General features: G+C 35.1%; 2 protein-coding genes across 5 annotated transcripts in view; both read left to right on the top strand.

The window, feature by feature from the left end:
* The first annotated feature begins 5,848 nt into the window (after nucleotides 1-5,848).
* On the top strand, nucleotides 5,849-6,923 carry LOC115621561 (proteasome subunit alpha type-7-1B-like). Of its 3 annotated transcripts, none has more exons than XM_030515238.1 (3): nucleotides 5,849-6,008; nucleotides 6,070-6,296; nucleotides 6,358-6,923. In XM_030515238.1, the coding sequence occupies exons 1-3, from the start codon at nucleotides 5,892-5,894 to the stop codon at nucleotides 6,773-6,775; spliced, it is 762 nt and encodes a 253-aa protein (XP_030371098.1). In that variant the 5' UTR covers nucleotides 5,849-5,891; the 3' UTR covers nucleotides 6,776-6,923. The 3 variants fall into 3 exon arrangements, with proteins under 3 accessions (XP_030371098.1, XP_030371100.1, XP_030371099.1); XM_030515240.1 differs by having other exon boundaries at nucleotides 6,070-6,273; nucleotides 6,358-6,450; XM_030515239.1 differs by lacking the exon at nucleotides 5,849-6,008 and having other exon boundaries at nucleotides 6,076-6,213.
* A 3,121-nt stretch (nucleotides 6,924-10,044) lies between these two features.
* Nucleotides 10,045-21,591, top strand: part of LOC115621764 (J domain-containing protein) — a 27,907-nt gene continuing 16,360 nt past the window's right edge. For both annotated transcript variants that reach the window (XM_030515498.1, XM_030515497.1), the window contains exons 1-2: nucleotides 10,045-10,094; nucleotides 11,601-11,725. In XM_030515498.1, coding sequence (XP_030371358.1) covers nucleotides 11,639-11,725 — 87 coding nt within the window. In that variant the 5' untranslated portion in view covers nucleotides 10,045-10,094; nucleotides 11,601-11,638. The remainder of the gene's footprint in view (nucleotides 10,095-11,600; nucleotides 11,726-21,591) is intronic.

Raw genomic sequence — 21,591 nt, 5'->3', positions numbered from 1 at the left:
ACTCTAAATTGTACCAAACAATAAAAAGAAACCGCCTTTTAGACCCAATTAGCACACTCCAGTCTGCCTGAACTGTTCCGAGTTTAAAGCGTATTTCGTTGATGAAGCTTTTCAACTTCAATTTGATTCGATTAAGTTGAAAATAGTTTCTAAAAAAATTCATGAAGCTACTTAAACCTGCATCTATATTTAGAGAGATTGTGTCGCTTGTATTTCAAATTTGTTGTCTAGTGTACTTTGTTGCCAGAGCCGTCGAGCAGCTGCTCGTATGTTTGCTAATGGTTCCAAAAAGAAACGAAAGCGAAAAACGGCAAAACTAAACTAAATGCTATAGTTCATAGTTGGCCCATTAGTTCTGACTGCAATTCAAATTTTAGGAAACAGCCCCCGCCGCCGCCACGCCCCTCTCAGAATCAACTACACATGTCTGCACATGCCTTGTTGGGCGTTTTGTGCGTTTTGTGCGTCTATTTTGGGGTTCGCGCCCCGCTCGCTGCCAAACAATACAGAAAATTTAAAATAAGACCGAACAAAAAATTAAGAAGTGGCCCAGTCTGGGCCATAGGCCCCTAGAGCAAGAGGAAGAGATGGAGCGTAGCATTTAGTCTCCGTCTGGCCGTTTGGCCGGACGGCATTTGCTTGTCTTGTTATGGGGCATGCAACACGTTCGACAGCTTGCTTGGCTGTTGCACTTGGCATACAGGGTGTCCATTATTAATGCGCCAATCACTGGCTGAACTCGGTAGACCCATTAATTTCCTTTTGTGCTCTAGAGTGTCGTTCAATGTTCACAATGCCGTGCCATGCATTATTATCGGAACAGTCAGCTCTGTGTGTGGACGATTTCCTGCATAAAAGTCGTTCGCATTCGGTCGCCCAAGATATATGAACGACAAGTGCGCCTTGTCAGTTTTTCTTTATTATTGTCGTCGTTGTTGTCGTTGTTGTTGTTGTTGTTGTTAGTGTATTTGTGTGTGTAAACAAAGCGTCAAATACAAATGCAAGACAAAATGTTCTAAAATTAATTTTCGACAACATTTCTTCATTATTCTTTATGGCCGGCACCGTCCAAAGCAAACAGTCCAAATAAAGTCAGAGAAAATCAAATATGAGATTCACAAACACACACACACACTCGCGCCTATTAATATCCATGCAAGCCATAAATTACACATTTATAAGAGTTAATTATTTATATTATAGTTTCATTTCAATATCTATTTGAAATGCTGCACTGTTTTATTTAATTTCGTATAAATGTTAAAAATCTTAATAAAAGTCCTTAGATGTTATAACCGGTTGATTAACAATATTAAGTTTTTGTCGAGCTAATTAGTTGTTTATTACAACAGAACTGAAGGAAGATCATGGTCGCGAACTATAGTATATGTACGAATAAATGTATATAGAGTAGGATTGTTTCCCTTCTCTTTCTGAACCCCCAACAAAAACATTTTGGGAAACAAAAATGTTATCAATCATCGTTCAGGGTTTGAAAGATTCCATTTACTCGAAGGAGCAAAAAATCGAAGATAATGCAGCTTTAATTTTCAAATTTTCTTATGTGGAAAATAACCGATTTTACATGCCAGAGAGAAAACTGAACTTAGAGAAATCTTAGAACTGCTAAGTATGTTTATGGCTTTGTCATATCACTTCTTTTAATTTGTATTACGAGCGATGTAAAATAATGGATATAGCTATGGCTGCAACAGTATATAATTCGGTTCAGAAACAAGCAAGTTTTTAATACAAAAACTACTTTTAAAACATATAATAAAGGAAATTCACTTAACTGTGTTCGTCTCTCAGAAGTCTCCGTGCAAAGCAGATTGATGAACTCTTTCTCTATTTTATGTGGCACGTTCCCTCAAAAGGGATTAGAACTACGGTGTACGACTTCGTTTGCAAGCAAATATATAACATAAGCAAATATGTATCATAAGCAAATGTATAACATAAGCTATGATGGATAACAAGTTCAGATCTGTCAGTACCCTGTATGTCCCTAAGGTAGGGCCGGAAAGTATTCAGCATCTCATTGAACCAAATAGCCTCTAACCGTGAGACATCATTGGAAATAGCCCTACTTGTATAAATAAAAGTAGTCGTCAGATAATAAAGCTATTGATTCTGATTACAACTGTTTAGACTTTAAAGTGCATTGGAAAAAACTGTTTTCAATTTGCCAAACAAATTTGTACTCTGTTTAATAAACTTCGCAATTGCTAATCGCTCTATTGAATTAGTACAGAACTCAGAAAAAAGTTTAAAAATTATTTAGGGAAATATATATATGATTATTATTTTAAAACTATTTTATAATTAAAACAATTATAAAAAGACAGATTTTAGTTCTTCGAAGAATGCTGAGGCCCATCAAGTCAATGGATTTTTTCATTTCCGATTTTTCTGATATCTTTAAAGCTTAGCTTTACAGTCTTACCTAAAATATTTGCTGTTAAATTTATTATTATTTAAATTGAGCAAAAGAGCAACAATTTATTTATCTATTTATCCAGCCAATTTAAATACGTAGCTCAGCCAAACGACAAACAGGATCATCAATATTGGCTACAACATGTAATTGACATGCCGAAAATGAATATTAAATTGGTTGCTTGACTTAATACACTCAGCCCAACATTCCTATATGTATAAGCCATGGCTATAATATCGAACGCCCACAACAGCTGTTCGATTGTTTATCTCGGAAGGCATCGCAATATCAACGCTCAAATATGATTAATAAGTCATTTCTTTGTCAACAACTGGCGTTGACGCCAACACCAACAAGACACTGTTCACAACGTCATGGAAAGTCTTTAATAATATAAATATATAGTACATACATACATACATGCATACATACATACAAGCATACATGGATGCATAAATAAATTATAGGGCAGCCAGAGCGAAAACGAGGAGCGCAGTGGATAATAAAACATAGTGTTGACAGCCACACGCAAAATCAACGCGGTTTTTGCTTCCTCCTCCATGGAACTCCTTTCATGGAGACCCCTTTAGCTGTTCGCACAGTGGTGCGACAGTGAATGTTAAATTGTAGTAGATTTTAAGTGTAGAAAAAGAGGGTTAAAAGGTCAAAGGTAAAAAGTCAGTAGTTGAATATAAATATTCGATTTATTTTATTAAATCAATTATTAAATCTTTCATTGAAGTACTTTCATGGAGACCCGTTTAGCTGTCCGCACAGTGGTGCGACAGCGAATGTTATAATTGTAGTCGATTTTAAATGTAGACAAAGAGGGTTAAAAAGTCAGTAGTTGAATATAAATATTCGATTTATTTTATTTTATTAAATCAATTATTAAATCCTCCTTGGAACTCCTTCAATAGAGACGTCTTTAGCTGTCCGCACAGTGGTGCGGCAACAAAAGTTAAACTTTCTATTTTAAGTGTAGAAAAATATGGCAAAAAAGTTGGTCTCATATACTTATCATGAGTACATTTTGACAGTCGATAGTTGAATGTGAATATTCGTTTTATTTTATTTTATTAAATCAACAAATATGGGCTAGTGGTACAAATTACAATAAGTATATAAAATAATAATTCGTTATAATTTCAACATAAAATATAAGAAATTCTTAAAAATAAATGTTTAATAAAGTCTATTTGCCTTGCTAATGATGAATGGCTTATAATGGCTCTGCCAAACATATACATCTATATATAAAACAATTTTTATTTGACTGGCAGGCTTTCACAGCACAGCCCAAGCGGTAAGAGCAGTGCTGTCATAATTTTTTGAGCAAAAACAGCTAGATTGTCAAAAAAAAAGCTAAAAAAGCTAAATCCAAGGCAAAATAAGCTAAAAAACAAGCCGGCTTTAAAAACTCTATTTTCTTGGTTAAATTTAAGGAAATATCTGTTTTTATGTTTTCATATTAATTATATATTCTTAATTCATAATTTATAATAATAATTATTGTAAAAAAATAATAATAGAAAATTCACATTAAAAAAAGCTAAAAATTCTACAGTTATTCAGTTTCAGTTCAGTTTTTCAGTTTATTTAGCTTACAAAAAACATAATTTACGCTCAAAGTGGAGTTAAGCGTATTTAAATTCATCCAATTTCTTAATTTGCATTTAACTAAGTTCACCTGGCTGAAGACCCGCTCCACTTCGCGAACACTTTGTTTTTAAACATTAGACATATTTTAACGCAGCAAAGAAGAAAAAAGGCGTATGCTCGATCCTGGCGGTGATTTTGATAGTTTTTTATTATCGAAAGTCGTTTACCACTGCTTATATTCATGATACACACTTAAAGTGTTAACAAAGATAATGAAAAAATATATGGTGGAAAATAATGTAAAGCTAGAAAAAGGCTAAATAATTTTTTTTAAGCTAGAATTCCTGCAACCCGCTATTATCGAATTTTTCCCGTACTGGCATTCAAAAAAAAGCCAGATCTAGCAGGAAAAAAGCCAAAATGACAGCACTGGGTAAGAGCTAGGAAGCTGCCACTTTCCCAGTAAGGTATTTCGAAAATAACAGCTCCATATGGCTGTCAACTTCTTTTCCTACCTGCCAAATTCCTTTGTGTGAAAAATCATACATTTTTTAACCGATTCACTTTCAATTTGGTTATCAAATACCCTAACAAAATTGGCAGGCTTTATAATAAAAAATAACTTAAATAATCCTTATAATATTTTATTAGTATTAAGTCCGAGCGTGCTGTCTGGAAAAGAAATTCTAGACCACTGTGCAGCGTCCCGTGACTATGCATATACATATGTATAGTATTTATGTTTCACAGTTACACAGTTGTAAATTGCACAAAGCACACGAAGTACTTTTATTTATTTATTTTATTTGTTGTTGCTGCTGCTGCTGCTGTATAAACGAATGCGTTGCCGTTGGCCTGACAGCCAGAAAGTGTCGTTGACTTGCGCTGACCTAGGAATAAAGTAAAAAGAAACCCACACCCATGAGACAAATGCCAGCGAGTGCCTTAATGCGTTCAAGATTCACACATACTGATGTACGAGCATATATATGTATTGTATATATGTTTATATGTATATAGTATATGCATATGGGAAAGACAATTCTGGGAAATGCAAAGTTTTGCGGCAACTTTGCCTTGGCTTGCCAATTTACTCGACACAGAACAGAAAGCCTTTCGGTATTATTCTTTTTTCTTTATTTCATTTTTATTTTTTTGTGGCTTATGGAAAATTTATCGCATTGACGTCGTCGGCCATTAACTGAGTTCGAAATGTGTGAAGACTAATAGCCTGAGTGGCGAGCATGGAACCACGACAGTGCGTACTAGTTTCGTCACTTCTAGACCAGATGGGAGCTGTCTAGAAAGAGAAAACAATCAGCCAACTAGACTTAAGCATTAATCCCAACCTAAGTGAGAGATTCCCGATAGCAGCGATAAGCACAACGATATACAAGTAATGTTTGTGGTCCAGTACAAAAGTGTTAAACCTACAAGATTTATAATTACACTCATGCCTTGAGATGCGTGGAAGTTACTTATTTTCCCCCACTTTTGGGTTATATTTTTCAAAACGCCTAAAGGAAAATTTGCGAAACTTTCTTCACCATATCGTGAATTCAATGTAAACAGTTTCTTTAAATATATGCAATATTTCCCCCACTTGTGGGTTTAATTTCTGAGATGCTCAAATTTCAAGTCTTTGTAAGTCAGGGCATTAATGAATAAAAACTAAACATTTCTTTTAAGTATATACAATTTATTAACATTATAAATAAAACACTCTTTGCTTTTCCATTCATCTTGTTCCAGTTCATTACCTGAAACATTTTTATAGAATTTACAAAACTAGAAAAAATTATTTGTTTATTAGAAAAGAATATTCTCAATATATATTGAATAATCCGCTATGTCTCTATCGACAATGGAGGAACATTGCGAAGATGATGTGATTTTTTTCGCTGAAAACGATCCTGTCTTGCAGGTGGAGTATGCTGAGGAGATGTCCCGGATGGCTCCCCTAGCAGTAAGTACAGCCTTAAACTATACGGTTTTTTGTTCAACTGTGCAGCGAATAATATAAATAGGTGGCTTTATGTGCGAGGCACTGCATTGTGATTGGTGTGGAGAAGAAAACGGAGTCGCATTTGCAGAATAGAATGCCACAGAAAATTTCAATGCTGGACGACAACATTGCAATCACTTTTTCGGGCCTCATAGAGGATGCCAAGGTGATCATCAGTCGCGCCCAGGCCGAGTGTCTGAGCCAGAAACAAAAGGGCGAGTGTCCTGTAAGCACGCTCTCCATTTCACGGTCGGTTGAAAAGATGCCCCCTTCAAAATATTCTCCATAACTCTTGCTCCTAATCTTGTAGATATATTGCCGAGCTGAAGCAAACATATGTGCAGTGCGTGGAGCCGGCTCCGCTGAGCCTCTCATGCCTGATCTGTGGCTTCGATGAGGACGGAGAGTCGCGTATTTATCAAACCGATCCCTCGGGCAATTACTTCGAGTATGCGGCCTGTGCCATCGGACGTGGTTCCCAGATTGCCGGCGACATTTTGCAGCAAGCGTCGCCAGCCCTCATGACCGATGAGCCCTCGGCCATCCAGTGGGCTCTACGCCTATTGATGTCGGCCGCCCATCTGAGTGGCGACAATATCGATGTGGCTGTCCTCAAGTACAAAGAGCCGTTGCGAATATTGGACAAAGAGTCTCTGGCCCCAAAAATAGTCGCAGCCCAGCACGAAATTGAAGAGGAAACGAAGGCCAAGCAGCACTTATTTATTTAAATTGAAACTAAAGTCAGCAATAATTTTGAACAAATAGTAGTGTAATGAATGGTCGGTTTAAAAGTGAAAAAGGAAAGTCTTGATTGTGTTCATTCCAATGCACAATAACTAAAATATAGTTATTTATTATACGTAATTGAAAAACAAATCAGACATAAAAATTGGACAAAAATATAAAAGAATACTTCTTCTTCAGAGAGTTCAATACCTAAAGAATGGTATTCCAGCTCTAATCTTAAATGGAAAGATTCACAAAAATCGGACAATGTGCCGCCACTGGGGAAATTTAGTTGAAATTGCAGCATTGCGAAGCATTTGTATCTAGATAGTTGTTGGCCCAGAGCCGATGTGGAAAATGCATTAAGAGGCAACCGTTCGTCTCAGCAGTCTATCCGTTTTATTTGACTTGCGATTTTGCTTTCAATTGAGCGAAATGCAGTTAGCAGCAGATGGAAATACAAACACAAACACACACATACACTTAGAAACTGAAAGGACATGCGAAATGGAGCATTGCCTGCAATTACTACTTGGCCAAGTTTTTATCAGACTTCGGCAGCTGCTTTTGGCCAAGCCGGTATTGCAAATGGAAATAAATAGTTTCCCAGCCCTTTTGTCTAATTAAAAGGTTTCGTTTCGTTTTGGCTCGTTTTAATGCCAAGGACTAAGGACGTGCATGCCTGTTGGGCAACTCAATTTGTTGACGTCACACACACACACACACACATAGACAAATACACACAGCGCACTAAGCCTCGCACATCACTTGCCTGCTGGTAGTGCTTGTTGTTTGCCTTTCAGCTCGTGCCTTTCGACAAGTTTGGCTATTCCTGTCCTCTTCCTCGCTGTACAGTTGAGTTGCCAGCTGTCCATATGTTTGCTTGATGCCACTCACATCGTGGTTCTTGTCGTTGTTGTTGTTGCTGCTGCCACCATCCATGATGATGATTAATATGCGGAAATCATTTTCGGTTGCACGTAGCAATGGCCGCCGGTCAGGCCACAGGTCAATAGGTACGAGTAGCTGTTTCTATTAGGCGTTGTTTGAACGACACATCGCAGCTGTATTTCTCATCGTATCAATTATTAGGGAAACGACTTTAATTTAATTGTTTTTAATAAACATCCATTCGAATTATTAAAAGTAAGCATTTCACAGTAGGCTCTTCTTTGATGGGCACTGCATAATTCTAAGATGACACTATGTACAATCTTTTTGCCCTGGCATATGTGATCCCTTATTGGGAAGAGATACTTCATATTCTGTCTGCTAGAATTGAAGTAATTTGTTATTTTCTTTTCTCAATACTTTCCTTGGGGTTTTAAATACAATAGCACCATTGTAGAAAAACTTTCCATTTAATTTCCTTATACTCGCTAAATTTTATTTCGAACCAATGAAAAGATTTCCCATTTTTGATCTGTATTTTATTTATTTTATTAAATTATCCTAGCGTTACAAGTACAAGATTACTTTTAATTTATTACGAAAGTCGATTATAGTCAATTCTAATTTAATTCAACTTAATTTAATTTAGTTAAACAATTTTTTGTTTGACGTTGAACATTTTAATTATTCATTTTATTTATTTTATTATTTTAGTAAAAAAAAGTTGTATTTAGTCTTAAGCTGCGGGCGGACAGGTAAAGAATCTGTCGAAAATGTCATGAAATATATGCTATTTCAATAAAAATTTATAAGAATTATATAGTCAAGTGTGATTGACTTTTCAAAGACCACAAGTAAAATGTTATTTATTTATTTTTTTATTTATTTCATCGACAAACAATGCAGCCGATGTAAAAGAAAAAGAAAACAAAAAATCAATACAATAGAGAACTTAAACTAAAATAAAGCTATAGGAATAAAAAGCCTATAAAAATGACACAAATATCTAATAACGAATCCGACATATTATAAATGTTATACATTTTTAAGGAAAATATGTACATGTTTAAAATTTTAATTTAATTGTAAATTGCAAATTAAGTCAGTTGGAGATTTATTTAATGTCATATAGAAAATATCTTTAATTTCATGTTAATGAATTAACAAATTATTGATATAATCATAATTAACTTAATTTGTCTTCAAGAATAGTTTAAGCCCCCTTGTTAACTTTTAATCGAATTAGCTCAGCAAAGAAAGAATTGTTTGTTACATATTTATATGAATTTTTTCATTTACTTTAGGTTAGTTCGTAACTAAGTATTAACTAAGCAGTTATAAGAAGTTTCATTAAATTTTTTGTTAATGGCGCTCATTAATAATTTCTTTAAAAGCAAATAAAATAACGCTTACCATAATATTTCACTCACTTTTGCTATGTTTTGGTACCTTACACAATTGTATCTTATTTACAAAAATACATACGTTCGAACAGAGCTTAAAGCAGTTTTCCTGTTAGTCTGGAAATATGCAACAGTTCTTAGATGCTGCCGCAAACTTTTGCATTACACTTCAGTGATTCTTGTAATTTGGGAATCGAATTTTGTGGCCTAATTTAAATTATTCTTTTGTGCAGGTGCACCATTTGGTTGGGAATGAGTTTTCAACAATTTGAAGACTTGGAAAGTAGGAAGAAGTTTAATTAAATTTGCCAAATTATGCATTAAACCGCATCTTGACAACGCAACAAGTGTGTTGCTATGCGGTTATACGTATATTGGTGTAAGTGTGCTGCCATAACATTCACATTTATGGCAAACGCGCTTACAACAAAGCTTAATTATGGCACAGCAAAAGCACAGCATGCATGAAAATAAGTGTAAAAAGCTCAACTGGAAATTGTAAAACTTGAAAGCTGCCGCCAGAAATGCAACAGTCGGTTGCTCGAACAGTGCCGGCAATTCAAGAGAGCAGAGCTATAAGATATTTGACGTTATGGGAAATTTCGCTTCATTTTTTTTAATGCTACTTCAGCTGAGTCAGACCCATAAACCCGTTTCAGCTTAGAATGAAACAATAATCATGTGATGCGTAGCGGCAACCGCAAGAAATAATATTTTTGAAAATCGAAATGCGCGCTTATCAGCCAAACCGAATATAAATGTGAATGGGGCTTGTGGTTCGTTTGTGCGCGCTCTCTCGCTCTCTCTCTCTCTCTCTCTATCGATGTCAAAGGTGCTCGAAAGTTCTCTGTGTATGTTGGTGGATGCGTGGCTTTTTGGGAGCGCAAGCTCACTGCTGTGCCTCTCGCCTTCCAGTGACTAAGCCAAGTCGGCCCAAACAACTAAAGCCGAGCATTGAACAACCAGTGGCAGTTTGAAATTTGACGTGCTGCCAGCTACAACGATTGCGCTCGCCCGGCCCCAAAATGTAATACTATCATCATCTCCACAATAACAAGCCAAACGAACACACAACAACACAGCTACAACTGCATACATACACAAATATACTTGTACATACACACGCACACACATGCACGCACTTACATGCAGTGTACAAGTAACAGTTGTAACTGAGGTGCACTCTTGGCTCACGATTGCATGTTTTGATTTGGAGAGTGGCAACCGAAGTTATTGTTTGCAAAAGTACAACAACAATGTGTTAAGTGACTCAAGCAGCAGGTTTTTGTGAAAGTGTCGCGCAGAGCAAACTAAAAACAAAAACACTAATAACAACAACAATTCCAAATCACAACCAAAACAAATGAAACAGCTCGCCGCTCATTCGCTCCGCATTATTATTTGTTATTATTGCTTATTCGGCTCTAATTATAATTTTAATATTTAACGCTGAAGGTTGATTTGTTTGTGGAAATATATTAAATGAAAACATTAAAGAATTAATACAAATAAAAACACATATTAAAAGCAAAAAAGTATATTATTTAAATTGAAACTAAATCATTAAAGTATATTAAATAAAAAAACATATTTATTTCCTATAACTATAAAGCAATAAAACAATAAATTTTAAATAATTACAAAGCAATGATATATTTTTTAAAAAACATAATTAATTTTTAATAATTCCAAAGCAATCATATATTTTTAACAAAACAATACATTTTACATAATTACAAAATAAAAGCAATAGAAACTGCAAAATAAACAAAATTCTACTTTTTTACTTTAAATAATTTTATTTATACAAAATTTTCATTAAATATTGCTTCACAATTTAATTTATTTTAAGCAGAGCAAAATAAATTACAATATAGGTTCAGACTTTTTGTTTCAATATGACTTTTATACTATATTTATTAACTATTTTATTTAAGAAAATCAATATAAATACAAAACACATTTTATTTCCCATTTTCCTAAATTGTATTTTTTATTTTGGTTTTGAAAAAAATCAACCTTAATGCAAGAATAAATAAAAGTGAAGTATATAAATAAAAGTAAAATAAAACAAAGTAATATAAGAGTTTCTATTATAAACATAAAATGCGCTTTCATAGCAATAAATAGATTGATTGATTAATAAATACTAGATTGCTGAGTAAAACATATTTCAATTAAAAACAAAACTTATTATTCTAACTATGCTACTAAGATTAATTAGAACATTATGAAGAATTATTTATTTAAAATATTAAATAAAATTAAAATGACAGCTTTCAGATAATTTCAATAAAAAGTGCATATAATTAATATTTTCTCCACATAACTATGATTTATTTTGTTGCGCCAATTCTCTTATTTTAAACAAGTATTAATGAGCAACATTTTCTCAATAAATCACTGACTTTTTCCATGTCGATTGTCAACTTTTTGTGCACTTTAATGTGCGCTTTGACATTTGCGTGCGAATGATGTGCAGAGGTGTGTGAGAGATAAAGTTTTAATCTAATTTATTTAATAAATTATACAGCGCATTGGTATTTGTTGTGGAACTGAAATTGAACGAAAATGAGCGCCGTGGATGCCATAATCAATTATAGACGCAGTCCCGAAGAGGACTTTTACGGTCTGCTCAATTGCGATGAGAACTCCTCGGTAAGTTTATTAAAATTTAATCGAGTAAGTTATGTGCAATGGTGATGAACTAATGGTGAACAGTGTGTGTTGGTCCATGGTTCGCGTTTGCCTCCACAGCATCCACAACAAAATCTAAAATAAAATCATCGAGCAAGCAAAGTTTGCACAGAATTGAATTAGAATATAATCGAATGAGACTTGAAAAAGTGTGCACAATAACTTTTTCGCACGCCACGTTTCAAGGTGATTGACGACAGAGCACACAAAATGAAATCAAATACAAGACATCGGGCACTAAGTCAGTCAGTCAAACAAGCAGTCAGTTAGTCAGTAAGTCAGGCAGTCTGTCAAGCAGCCAACTAGTCTGTTTGCCATTCATCCACTCATTTCATTTCATTTCATTCCATTGGTCGATTTAGACGCTCGTTTAGCTGGTTGCTGGCTTTGAGAATTAGTTTCAATTACGCCCAGCTCTAGGCGTCTCAGTCAGAGTCAGAGTCACGGCTTCCATCGTACAAGTAGATTGGCAGAATTGGCGACGAAATGCGCCCAGAGGCCGGAGCGGGGGCCAGAGCACGCGTTTCTCCGCTAAAATGCATCTCGAAAGCCTCCGGCAAAGAGACAGGTCGAGTGGCCGTAATTAAGTGGCCATTTAATAGCGATTCGCACGTCACTCGCTCGGCAACTTGTGGCCATGAATCATGCAGCCACCTTTTGCCCTGATGCTTGTATATGGTACGTATTATTTATTTTTTTCGTCTTCTATGGCCAAGACCGTTAAGCCCTTTAATTAACTCGTAACTTTACTCAGAGCTTTTTCGGCCATTGTTGGCGCCTATATTCTCATGTGTGAGTGTATTTTCTCTAGGCCTCGCAATTATTTCACACCTACACTGAAAAAAAATTTAAGTACATTACAATAAATTATTCTCTGTAGCCGTACATATAAAGATGATGGTCGGAATCACTTGTTAATTTAACAGGAAGGTGGCCTAGCCCTTCACTTTTTTTGATGTCAAAAGTTTGCAAGTAACTTTTTAAAATTTGACCCCCAATTGGGAAAAAGTTTCTTTTGTATATTTTTTATATTTAACCTCAATCGCGGGAAACTTATGATGTAATTTTCAACTAAACTTTGTTGGTTGATGGCATTACTATAATTTTAATAAAAATCATGATCGATTATTGGCGGATGGAACTGGGAGATTCTGAATGTTCTGAACTCAGAATATATTTTATTTTCCCTTTACGGCCCTATTGACTTATCGTTATTAAATAAATATAAAATCTCTTATTCGAACAATTTTGTGAAAACTTAAATCTTAGCGTTTGTTTGTTGATGCTTATTTTTAACAGTGTAATTGCCTTACATTGTCTGTAAATATGTTCAGTAATTTATTGTTTTATTCTTGAAATTGAATTTATATTGTTTGTTATATGTATATATACTATTTCTATATTCTAAAAAGTACTTACTGTTGTTTTAAAACATTATAAGTAGATGAATTCTTAGATCCTTTGAGAAATTTGATAGTTTATTTCTATGTGCTGTTTTAGTATAAATTAATTTATTTGTTTGTAAAGTGTATTATTTTTAATATTATTTCAAACTACTTTAGCTTCAGCATTTATTTCTATTGTAAAACTTATTTTCTTACTTCGCCACTACTTTTGCTATTTTTAAAATTAAGGTAAAATATTTAGAATCCAAGTTTTACTTTTTTATGATTTATTGTGAATGAAACAGAAAACGAATACAAAGACCTTGTTCTAATAAGTAATAGGAATGACCAGACATTATATGTGAAGTCTAATCCCTTATCGCCATCTCAACAGAAACTTCACTGTCTCCTGAAGACTAAACTTCTTCAGTCACTATTCTGAGAGTTGTAGGATTGAGTTTCTTGGACTATTTGTTTTCACAACACAAGCTTCATTGTGCTTGAATTTCGTTCAGTGTAGTCATAAGGGCTTTTATTTGGAAGACACACTCACCTCTTCACTTTTGTCCCCTAAAATTAATGAGCGTAATACAATCTAAGCAGAGCATTTGCCAAATGGCAGGACGAGGTCCTTTCTTCAAATTTGGCTGTAAGAGTAAAAGCCTCAGACAGCTTAATGGCATTTAGCTATCAGCAGAGGCATAACAACAACAACAACAACTACTACAGCATCAGCAAGAATAACAACAACAACAGCAAGGACGGTATTCATTTGGCACTTCAGTTATAAAATTTTCAAGCTCAGTAAATTTCAATAACATCACTTTCCACACCACACACACTCGACCCCACCCCCCACTCTTCCACCACCCACAACCAGTTAGACACACCCATTCAGGCACATGCATGCTCATCGCTCAGCTCGGCACTCTACCCTGAAATAATAAAATTTATTGGCAGAGAAAATGTTTTCTATATGTACTCGTATGTACCTGCAGAAGGAGGTTGGTATTTTTTAAAGCTGTCGATTAAATCATGTTGCAAAATCTATTGAATTATGCACGGGGCTGATGAAAAATGGCGCAGCTAAATGCTTTTGGCGAAATTTGTGGGAACCCCCCGCCTAAGGGTAGGGGTGCGGGTATTGGTACGGATTGGTATTGGATTCGATTGGGCTTAGGGTGTGTGCCAAGGCTTTGGCTTAGCAGCTTCAAGGGCTGATTGTCTGGTTGCCAAAGTGTCTGAGTGCCGGGCTTAGGTTTTGACAGTGCGTTAAGCTCAGTGTTTTCGAAACGAGAGTTATCCTTGGCTGGGTGGTCGGGTCGACCTCCTCGCTGACGGAATGATGCGCATTTCCAATTCCAGCTCTCTTTTTTGTAAGAAAAAGAAAATGAAAGAAGCATACTTTTAAAATGCTGCACATTAAATATTGATTCAATTTTATGAAATAAATGACAGACACGCCAGCGAGAGGGCAGATAGTGAGAAGATAAAGAAGACATAGTCTCTTTTTGATTTTATAAATTGCATAATTTTTACATATCATCTCTGTTAAGTATTACCAACTGACCAACTGATTGCTGATTTCCTTTTGTTCGAAATCTAATCTTTTTTAAGATACCCATATTTATTTACAAATATAGAAAAGAATCAGCTATTGTTGAAAAGAAAAGTATATAGCGATTGTAACTTTTTTATATATATATGTATATATATATATATATATAGTATATATTGTAAGTGATTTTAAAAATTCTCAACCGTTGTTAGCTCAAACACCTTCAATCATAATAAAATGTTGAAATATTCAACCACAAGCACTCCAAAACATTCGGGATCTTCTCCTACCCCAACAGATGAATATTATTCTCTGAATAGATATAAACATCAGCTGTTTTGTGAGCATTGTGATCATAAAAAGACCGTTACAAATTTTATAACTTAAAAGATAAATCTTTGTTAAAATACAAATGCCTTCAAATAACGCAATATTATATTTGTAGGTCTATGTAGAGTACATGAAGTTGCCAAGCCGCGCCGAGGGTATTAAATCACCGAAAGCCTACAAAATGTAATTCAATTTTAAGTTCAATCACATATTTTGTTTATTTTGGTTGATTATCATTTTTTGGCTTCTGATATATTAAAACTGTTTTCCTAGAAATTAATATGAAGTATAGAAGTTTAGAAATATTGCCAAAAATGTATATATTTCTATATATGTATATATATATTTCTTCAACTGCCTAGAATGTGTGCTGCCTGGATATACAAGTATAGTTACCATCTTCACAATCTGGGCAAAATTCGCTTATACGATATGATAAATAATAGAGTCTTTCTTTTTCTGAGTAACAACATTAATTTCGATTACACATTTTACAAAGACTGCGCTAAAGCATTCAAGATAGCTTTTAGTTATGGTTCGACCCATTCTTGTGAAGCACAGAGCACAGCTCGTTTGTTTTGTCACAAAACATGCAAAGCAAATTACAAGATGCCACAAACAAATACAGAAACACACACACAGTTACGCATTCATTGCTTCAGCTAGCAATTAGCACGTGCCACCGCCCTTCCCGTCCTTCGCGTCCTGGCGGGTGCCCTTCACAGCAAATTGAATGGAATTGCGTTAATATTAGTGGCGGCTTCACCTTTGCATTCATGGCATCTCAACGCATCTCATCGCATGCGTAGTGTTGAGCATTGAAGAGTAGGGCTTAGTGGTGGAGGAGGGGAGGAGAGGGAGCTGCCGTGGCCATTCTCATGCAGATTAGTTTCCAATTTTTCATAGACAAAGTTTTTCCAATGCCAATGCCAATTTGCATACGACTTAGTAGCTGCTGATGCGGCTTATTGGCAAACATAGAATCGGGGCGATATAAGCTAAATGCTCTACTATGTATGTATACACTACCTTGCAGACTTTACCTTTACAGACTGCCACTAATTGCCTGCTCCAGACTCTGCCTCTCCCCCTCATTTGCATAGTGGAGGAAATTGCAAGGGATTATTGCAATTGCCTTCATTTGCATGCAAGTTGTTTTCTATTTTATGTTACAGTATGTACACCGATTGCCATTTTAATTAATGCAATTCATTTGTATTATGCAATTTGCAAGCTCTCTTTCGAAGCGACTGCAGCTATTCTGTTCAATAATTGAAACATACTAGTATGTATACGTTTTTATAGATTGTTATATACTGATATACGATATATAGAATTGATATTTTACAATTGAAATTTATGAAATGCCATTTGGTTAATTACGAGACAAAAAGATAACGTTCGTTGTCACTTAAGGCTTCCACAATTCCCACATACCCGTATGTGTCTGGCATTTAAGTTTCCCCAACATCGCTCAAAATGTCAACATACGCTAATGGAGAGACCCTGCAGTGCGAGAATCTGTAGTTCCTAGTGGTAGGTTGTGACAAAAAATGCAGTTAGAAATCATTTAACCATCTTATATTTTATGATATCTACGGTTGAAAATACAACAAGAAAGGAATGCTAAAGTCGAGCAGGCTCAACTCTTAAATACCCTGTACCACCCCACAAAAAAGTAATTAAATTAATTAAATTAAATTAATTAATTAATTTAATTTAATTAATTAACTAAATTAATTTAATTAATTAACTAAATTAAATATAAAATATTTCATGCATGCATAGATACATTTACATTTACATCAGAATCGTGCCTTATGCGTGTTTGAGTACTTGTACATATGTATGTATGTGTGCATTGGGCCTGGTTATATGGCTATAACTTTCTTTCTGATCATTCTTTCATAATGAAACTTGGTATACGGATATATAATTACTAACCTAATGTGACTACCAAATTTTAGTTCAAAATTCCAAGAATTACGGGAGTTATAGAAAATCAGTAATAGGGGGGGAGTGGGGGGCGGATCAGAAAAAATTAACAAACTCGTCCTTTCTCGGTCTCAGGAGAATCTGTATACCAAGTTTGGTTATTCTAGCTCTTATACTTTCGGAGATCCTTGCGTTCATACAGACAGACAGACGGACAGACAGACGGACAGACAGACGGACAGACAGACGGACAGACAGACGGACAGACGGACATGTTTAGATCGATTTCTCTCCTCTTGCTGATTCAGAATATATATACTTTATAGGGTCGTAGATGCTTCCTTCTGCATGTTACATACTTTGCACAAACCTAATATACCCTTTTTACCCTACGGGTACAGGGTATAAAAAGGAAGGCCAGGTTTCTTAACAAGTTAATATATTTCTTTCAAAGTACTATAATTTACACATTGAAATATTTAGAAAATATTTTTAAATGTGTTGACTTATATACTTATAGTACTACAATTGTAGTATTGTAATATTTCTAAATTAGTTTTCTTTGTTTTAGTTTTTTAAATAATATTTCTAGTTATGTAGTTCAAATTTTAATGCAATACTTCAAATATTGTTGGGCTCTTTAAGCTTCCCAGAACCAACTACTGCTACTTGCCCAACTTTCTGTATGGCATCATCGATAGCATCGAAATTGTGGAGGTTTATTCGGGCAATTTTTTTGAAATATGCATTTGAAATATTTGAAATTTTAACTCCAAAATCTGATATTAAGAATGGAAAATAGTATTAACTAAAGTATATTTCCTCATTTATCGATTTGCTCATTGACTTTTTAAATTTCTTGCAATAATTAGAATACGCAATTGCCAAAAATTAAAACCATACTTCTTTTAGTTTTGTAAATTAGGTCTAAGCTAAATAATGATCTTAGGAGCAAGTAAAGCAATATTTCGGTCATCTAAAAGGTTTGACAAGCTCAGCCAGCAAACGGTAGATTACCAATATCAATCAGTTTTTAGATTTCACAGAGCGGTAAATATTTAAAATAAATTTCTGTGAGGCAAGATTTCATTTCATTCTTTTGAAAGATTTTATAAAATTATGTGTGATGCTTAACATAAGTAAGCTACCAATAAAATGTCCCGTAGGTTCGGCCCCGTTCCACTGAACTGTAGGGTAGACAACGAAGTAAACAAAGGACCTTCTGTGTGCGTGACAACAGTGCGTATACGTACTATAGGTATTGGCGTGCTGCTTGTGTGTTTGTTCGGCAACAAAAAATCAAATTTCAATGGAAAAGTGATGAATAGCACAAAAGCCCACCGCTTCTTGAGATGGTCTTCGCGAAAGCAATGCAAACAGTGGGATGTGAAAAGTGAAAAGCAAAAAGCGTTGCACGAAAATGTAGAATGCCGCAGACTCATTTAGTTAATAATGTGGCTGTGTGTGTGTGTGTGTATGTGTACATATCATTGTCTTATGTCACATGTCAACCTCATTAGTTTCATGTCCTCTTACCAGTCGCTCGGCTACGTACGAGCATGTCTCTCTTTCCGCTGTCTTCCCACCTTGCCACAAATTACGCAACCAGCCGAGGGATGAGTAATATTAATTGCGTCGAAATTAATTATACGCCTCGTTGCAGTTAGCTGATTACTATAAATTGGGCGTAACACAGAACTGGCAGGCGGGATTGAATGCAAAAATTATTACATTTTATTTATGGGAAGGAGAGCAACGGTTCCAGCTAAAAACAAAAATATAAAACAACATTAATTTGAAAATAGATCTTATTACTTTCTCGAATGAAACACATTTTTAGAATCCGCCCACATGTGCTATATTTTTCAATTTCCTTGGCTATTCCGTTTAATATGCGAGAGTTGCGAGTAGTTTTTGAATTTCCATGCCTTCTAGTAAATAAGCTTAGTTTCTGAATATGAATATGAATATTTGTGAGTTGTTATTAAAGTTTTATGTATTTGAAATATTACTTGTATATGTTTTGGAAATTTGTGACGACTATTGTAGTTTCTGTGTATTTTTTTGACTTAAGTAAAATGTTGGCAACAATTTAATAAAAATAAAAGCTTTTGATGTCCTGAAATGCAAATTCCACTTGACCTACAATGCATTTTTGCTTTTGCCACAACTTTTTCGCATTTCAATTTAGGTAAACTCTGAAAATGAATGAAATGAAAAAGAATGGAAAATAATGGAAAAATGTTTGACCAACTGACTGTTGCACATGAGTGATGCGTTTGTGTAGAGCCCCTGAAACTGGTACGCCGCACTGCGCTCGGCGACTGCCTTTGTCCATCATTTTATTGTGCGCGAAAAGCCATTTTCATTTACAAGACAATATACACGCGGCTTTGTGTCGCATTGTTGCGCCATCCTCCCAGCTCCTGCAGCCTCCACTCCCACCTTTCCGAACTGTCTGAGTATATAATGCCGTTGTGTCTCCATGTTATGGAAACTGTCTCAACTGTCCTGGTCAGCGTCAGCGCAGTTGACAGCAGTTGGCACTTTTACTTTAACTTTTCCCACCGTTTTCATTTCACTGTTGCTTTTATTCGTTTTTTTTTATCTCGCAATAGGGAAAGCAACAAGTTGTTCTCGCGCTTGGCTTAATTAATTTCTGTTCTATGCAGAGTAAAAGCCACCCATTTAAGGAGCTGTCAAGGACGATAAAGTCAGGAAAAGTCAATTCTTCGTTAACTCGCTGCCTGCAGATCCTTGACATTTGAACACAAGTTTGTTGTTGAAATTTCGGTTAAAAGTTTGGCAAAACTTTTATCTACCGCTTTTATATTGGCACCACTTTTGAAACTTAGGAATCGTGGGTTTTGAAAGTTTTCCTATATAGCCAAATAAATTGTGAATCGCAATCAACCACCACAATGCCACATTAACTCCCAAATATGTACTAGATTTTGGGCAGAATGCTCTTAATTAATAATTAATTTTATTCAACTTTTGTGGAATTATTGTTAATATACTGCGTAGAAATTTTTTAAAGTTAATTTTACATTAGACAAGACAATCTGGCAGAAGCAATAAGAAGAAGAAACCCTCCTGCAGTTTGTGGGCGTAGTATTTCGCTAATTTAGAAACGACTTAAAACAAAAGTATAGAATTTTATATTACGTGTGAAAAGTGTGATTTATGCTTTGGAAAGATAAACAGTACTATTTGGATTAAATTCGTTTATCCAGAAAAAAAGCGGACATGTCTGATTATGTACGAGTGTATATATACAAGTATATACATATATACATATACATGGGCAAATGCATTTTTCCGAAAAGGTAGAAGACGCACGGTGCCATATCAGGTGAATACGGTGAATACTTTCAAAGATGATTTCTGCTGATTTTTGATGAATTCACGCACAGTTTCGATGGAATTTTCGGTGATCACGAATTTTGATTGGCCCACATGTTGATTGTCATTTATGTCCTCACGACCACTTTGAAAACGTTGAAACCACTCGTGCACTCTGCTACGGGATAGGCAATCATCGCCACAAACTTGTTCCATCAATTGAAACTTTTCGGTAAAAATTTTACCAATTTTAAAGTAAAATTTAATGTTGGCTCTTTGTTCGAAGCTAATTTTCGCACCGATAACACAAACATACTGACACTTAAAACGCAATAACTTCACTTGCAATCGATGAAATGTCATGAAATTCTCACTGGACAATCGATAAAGATAGCAGATTCTAACGCATCAGTCGATTAAAAGAGTCCTGTTTACTTTGGAAAGCACCTTGTATATATATACTTAGCGTTCTCTTTCCTGTTACACACTTTGCACAAACTAAATACTTATACCGTTTTCACTCAAGTGCAGGGTATTAAAATGTCATGAAGGAATTAATTAGCAATACAACAAGCTTCCGAAGACAGCGAACTGATAACTTGCATTGCTATTGGCAACGAAAAGTCCGTGCGCGTTTACTAATTGGTTTAAGGACCGCTTAGTTCGGTCCACAACAATCGCTCATCCGCACATAATTGAACAAGGACTTAGTTCAATAACTAACTTTGCTTTGAACAAAACAAACCAGTTTCAGTACCACTCTTAGCTTCGACTGGTCAAGACGTGTAACTACAAACCGCGAGCGACTCAGTTAAAACTAAAAAGAATTCTTCACAAACAAACTGTTTGTTCCTCACACAGCACACATTTGAAAAAATCCCAAAAACAAAAATACAGCAGGACAGTTACAAAAACCAAAAACAATGTCTCATCCACCAGAATTAAATAGTCTTTTGATTAACAACAGTAACGAAAAATACATCACAATCACTAGAACCGACAACCAAACTTTTGGAACAGTGAATCCCTTTGTAATAAAAAAAGTGATCGACCACCAATGCAACGGAGAAGTGGACTCTTGTAAGAAAACAAAAGCAGGAAATCTGTTAATCAAAACAAAAAACCCTATGCAGGCAGAAAAACTATTGAAATTAACTTCTTTCATCGACTTCCCTGTCGCTGTTAGCGAGCACAAAACACTAGACTTCTCCAAAGGCGTAATCTATTCGAACGAACTTCGCAGCATCGATGAAACAATAATTTTGGAAGAGCTA

The sequence above is a fragment of the Scaptodrosophila lebanonensis genome, unplaced genomic scaffold (genome assembly GCF_003285725.1).
Source record: "Scaptodrosophila lebanonensis strain 11010-0011.00,11010-0021.00 unplaced genomic scaffold, SlebRS2 tig00000024-arrow-pilon, whole genome shotgun sequence".
Lineage (NCBI taxonomy): Eukaryota > Metazoa > Arthropoda > Insecta > Diptera > Drosophilidae > Scaptodrosophila > Scaptodrosophila lebanonensis.
Note: the sequence above shows the minus strand (reverse complement) of the source record. Positions and strands in the feature narration are given on the sequence as shown.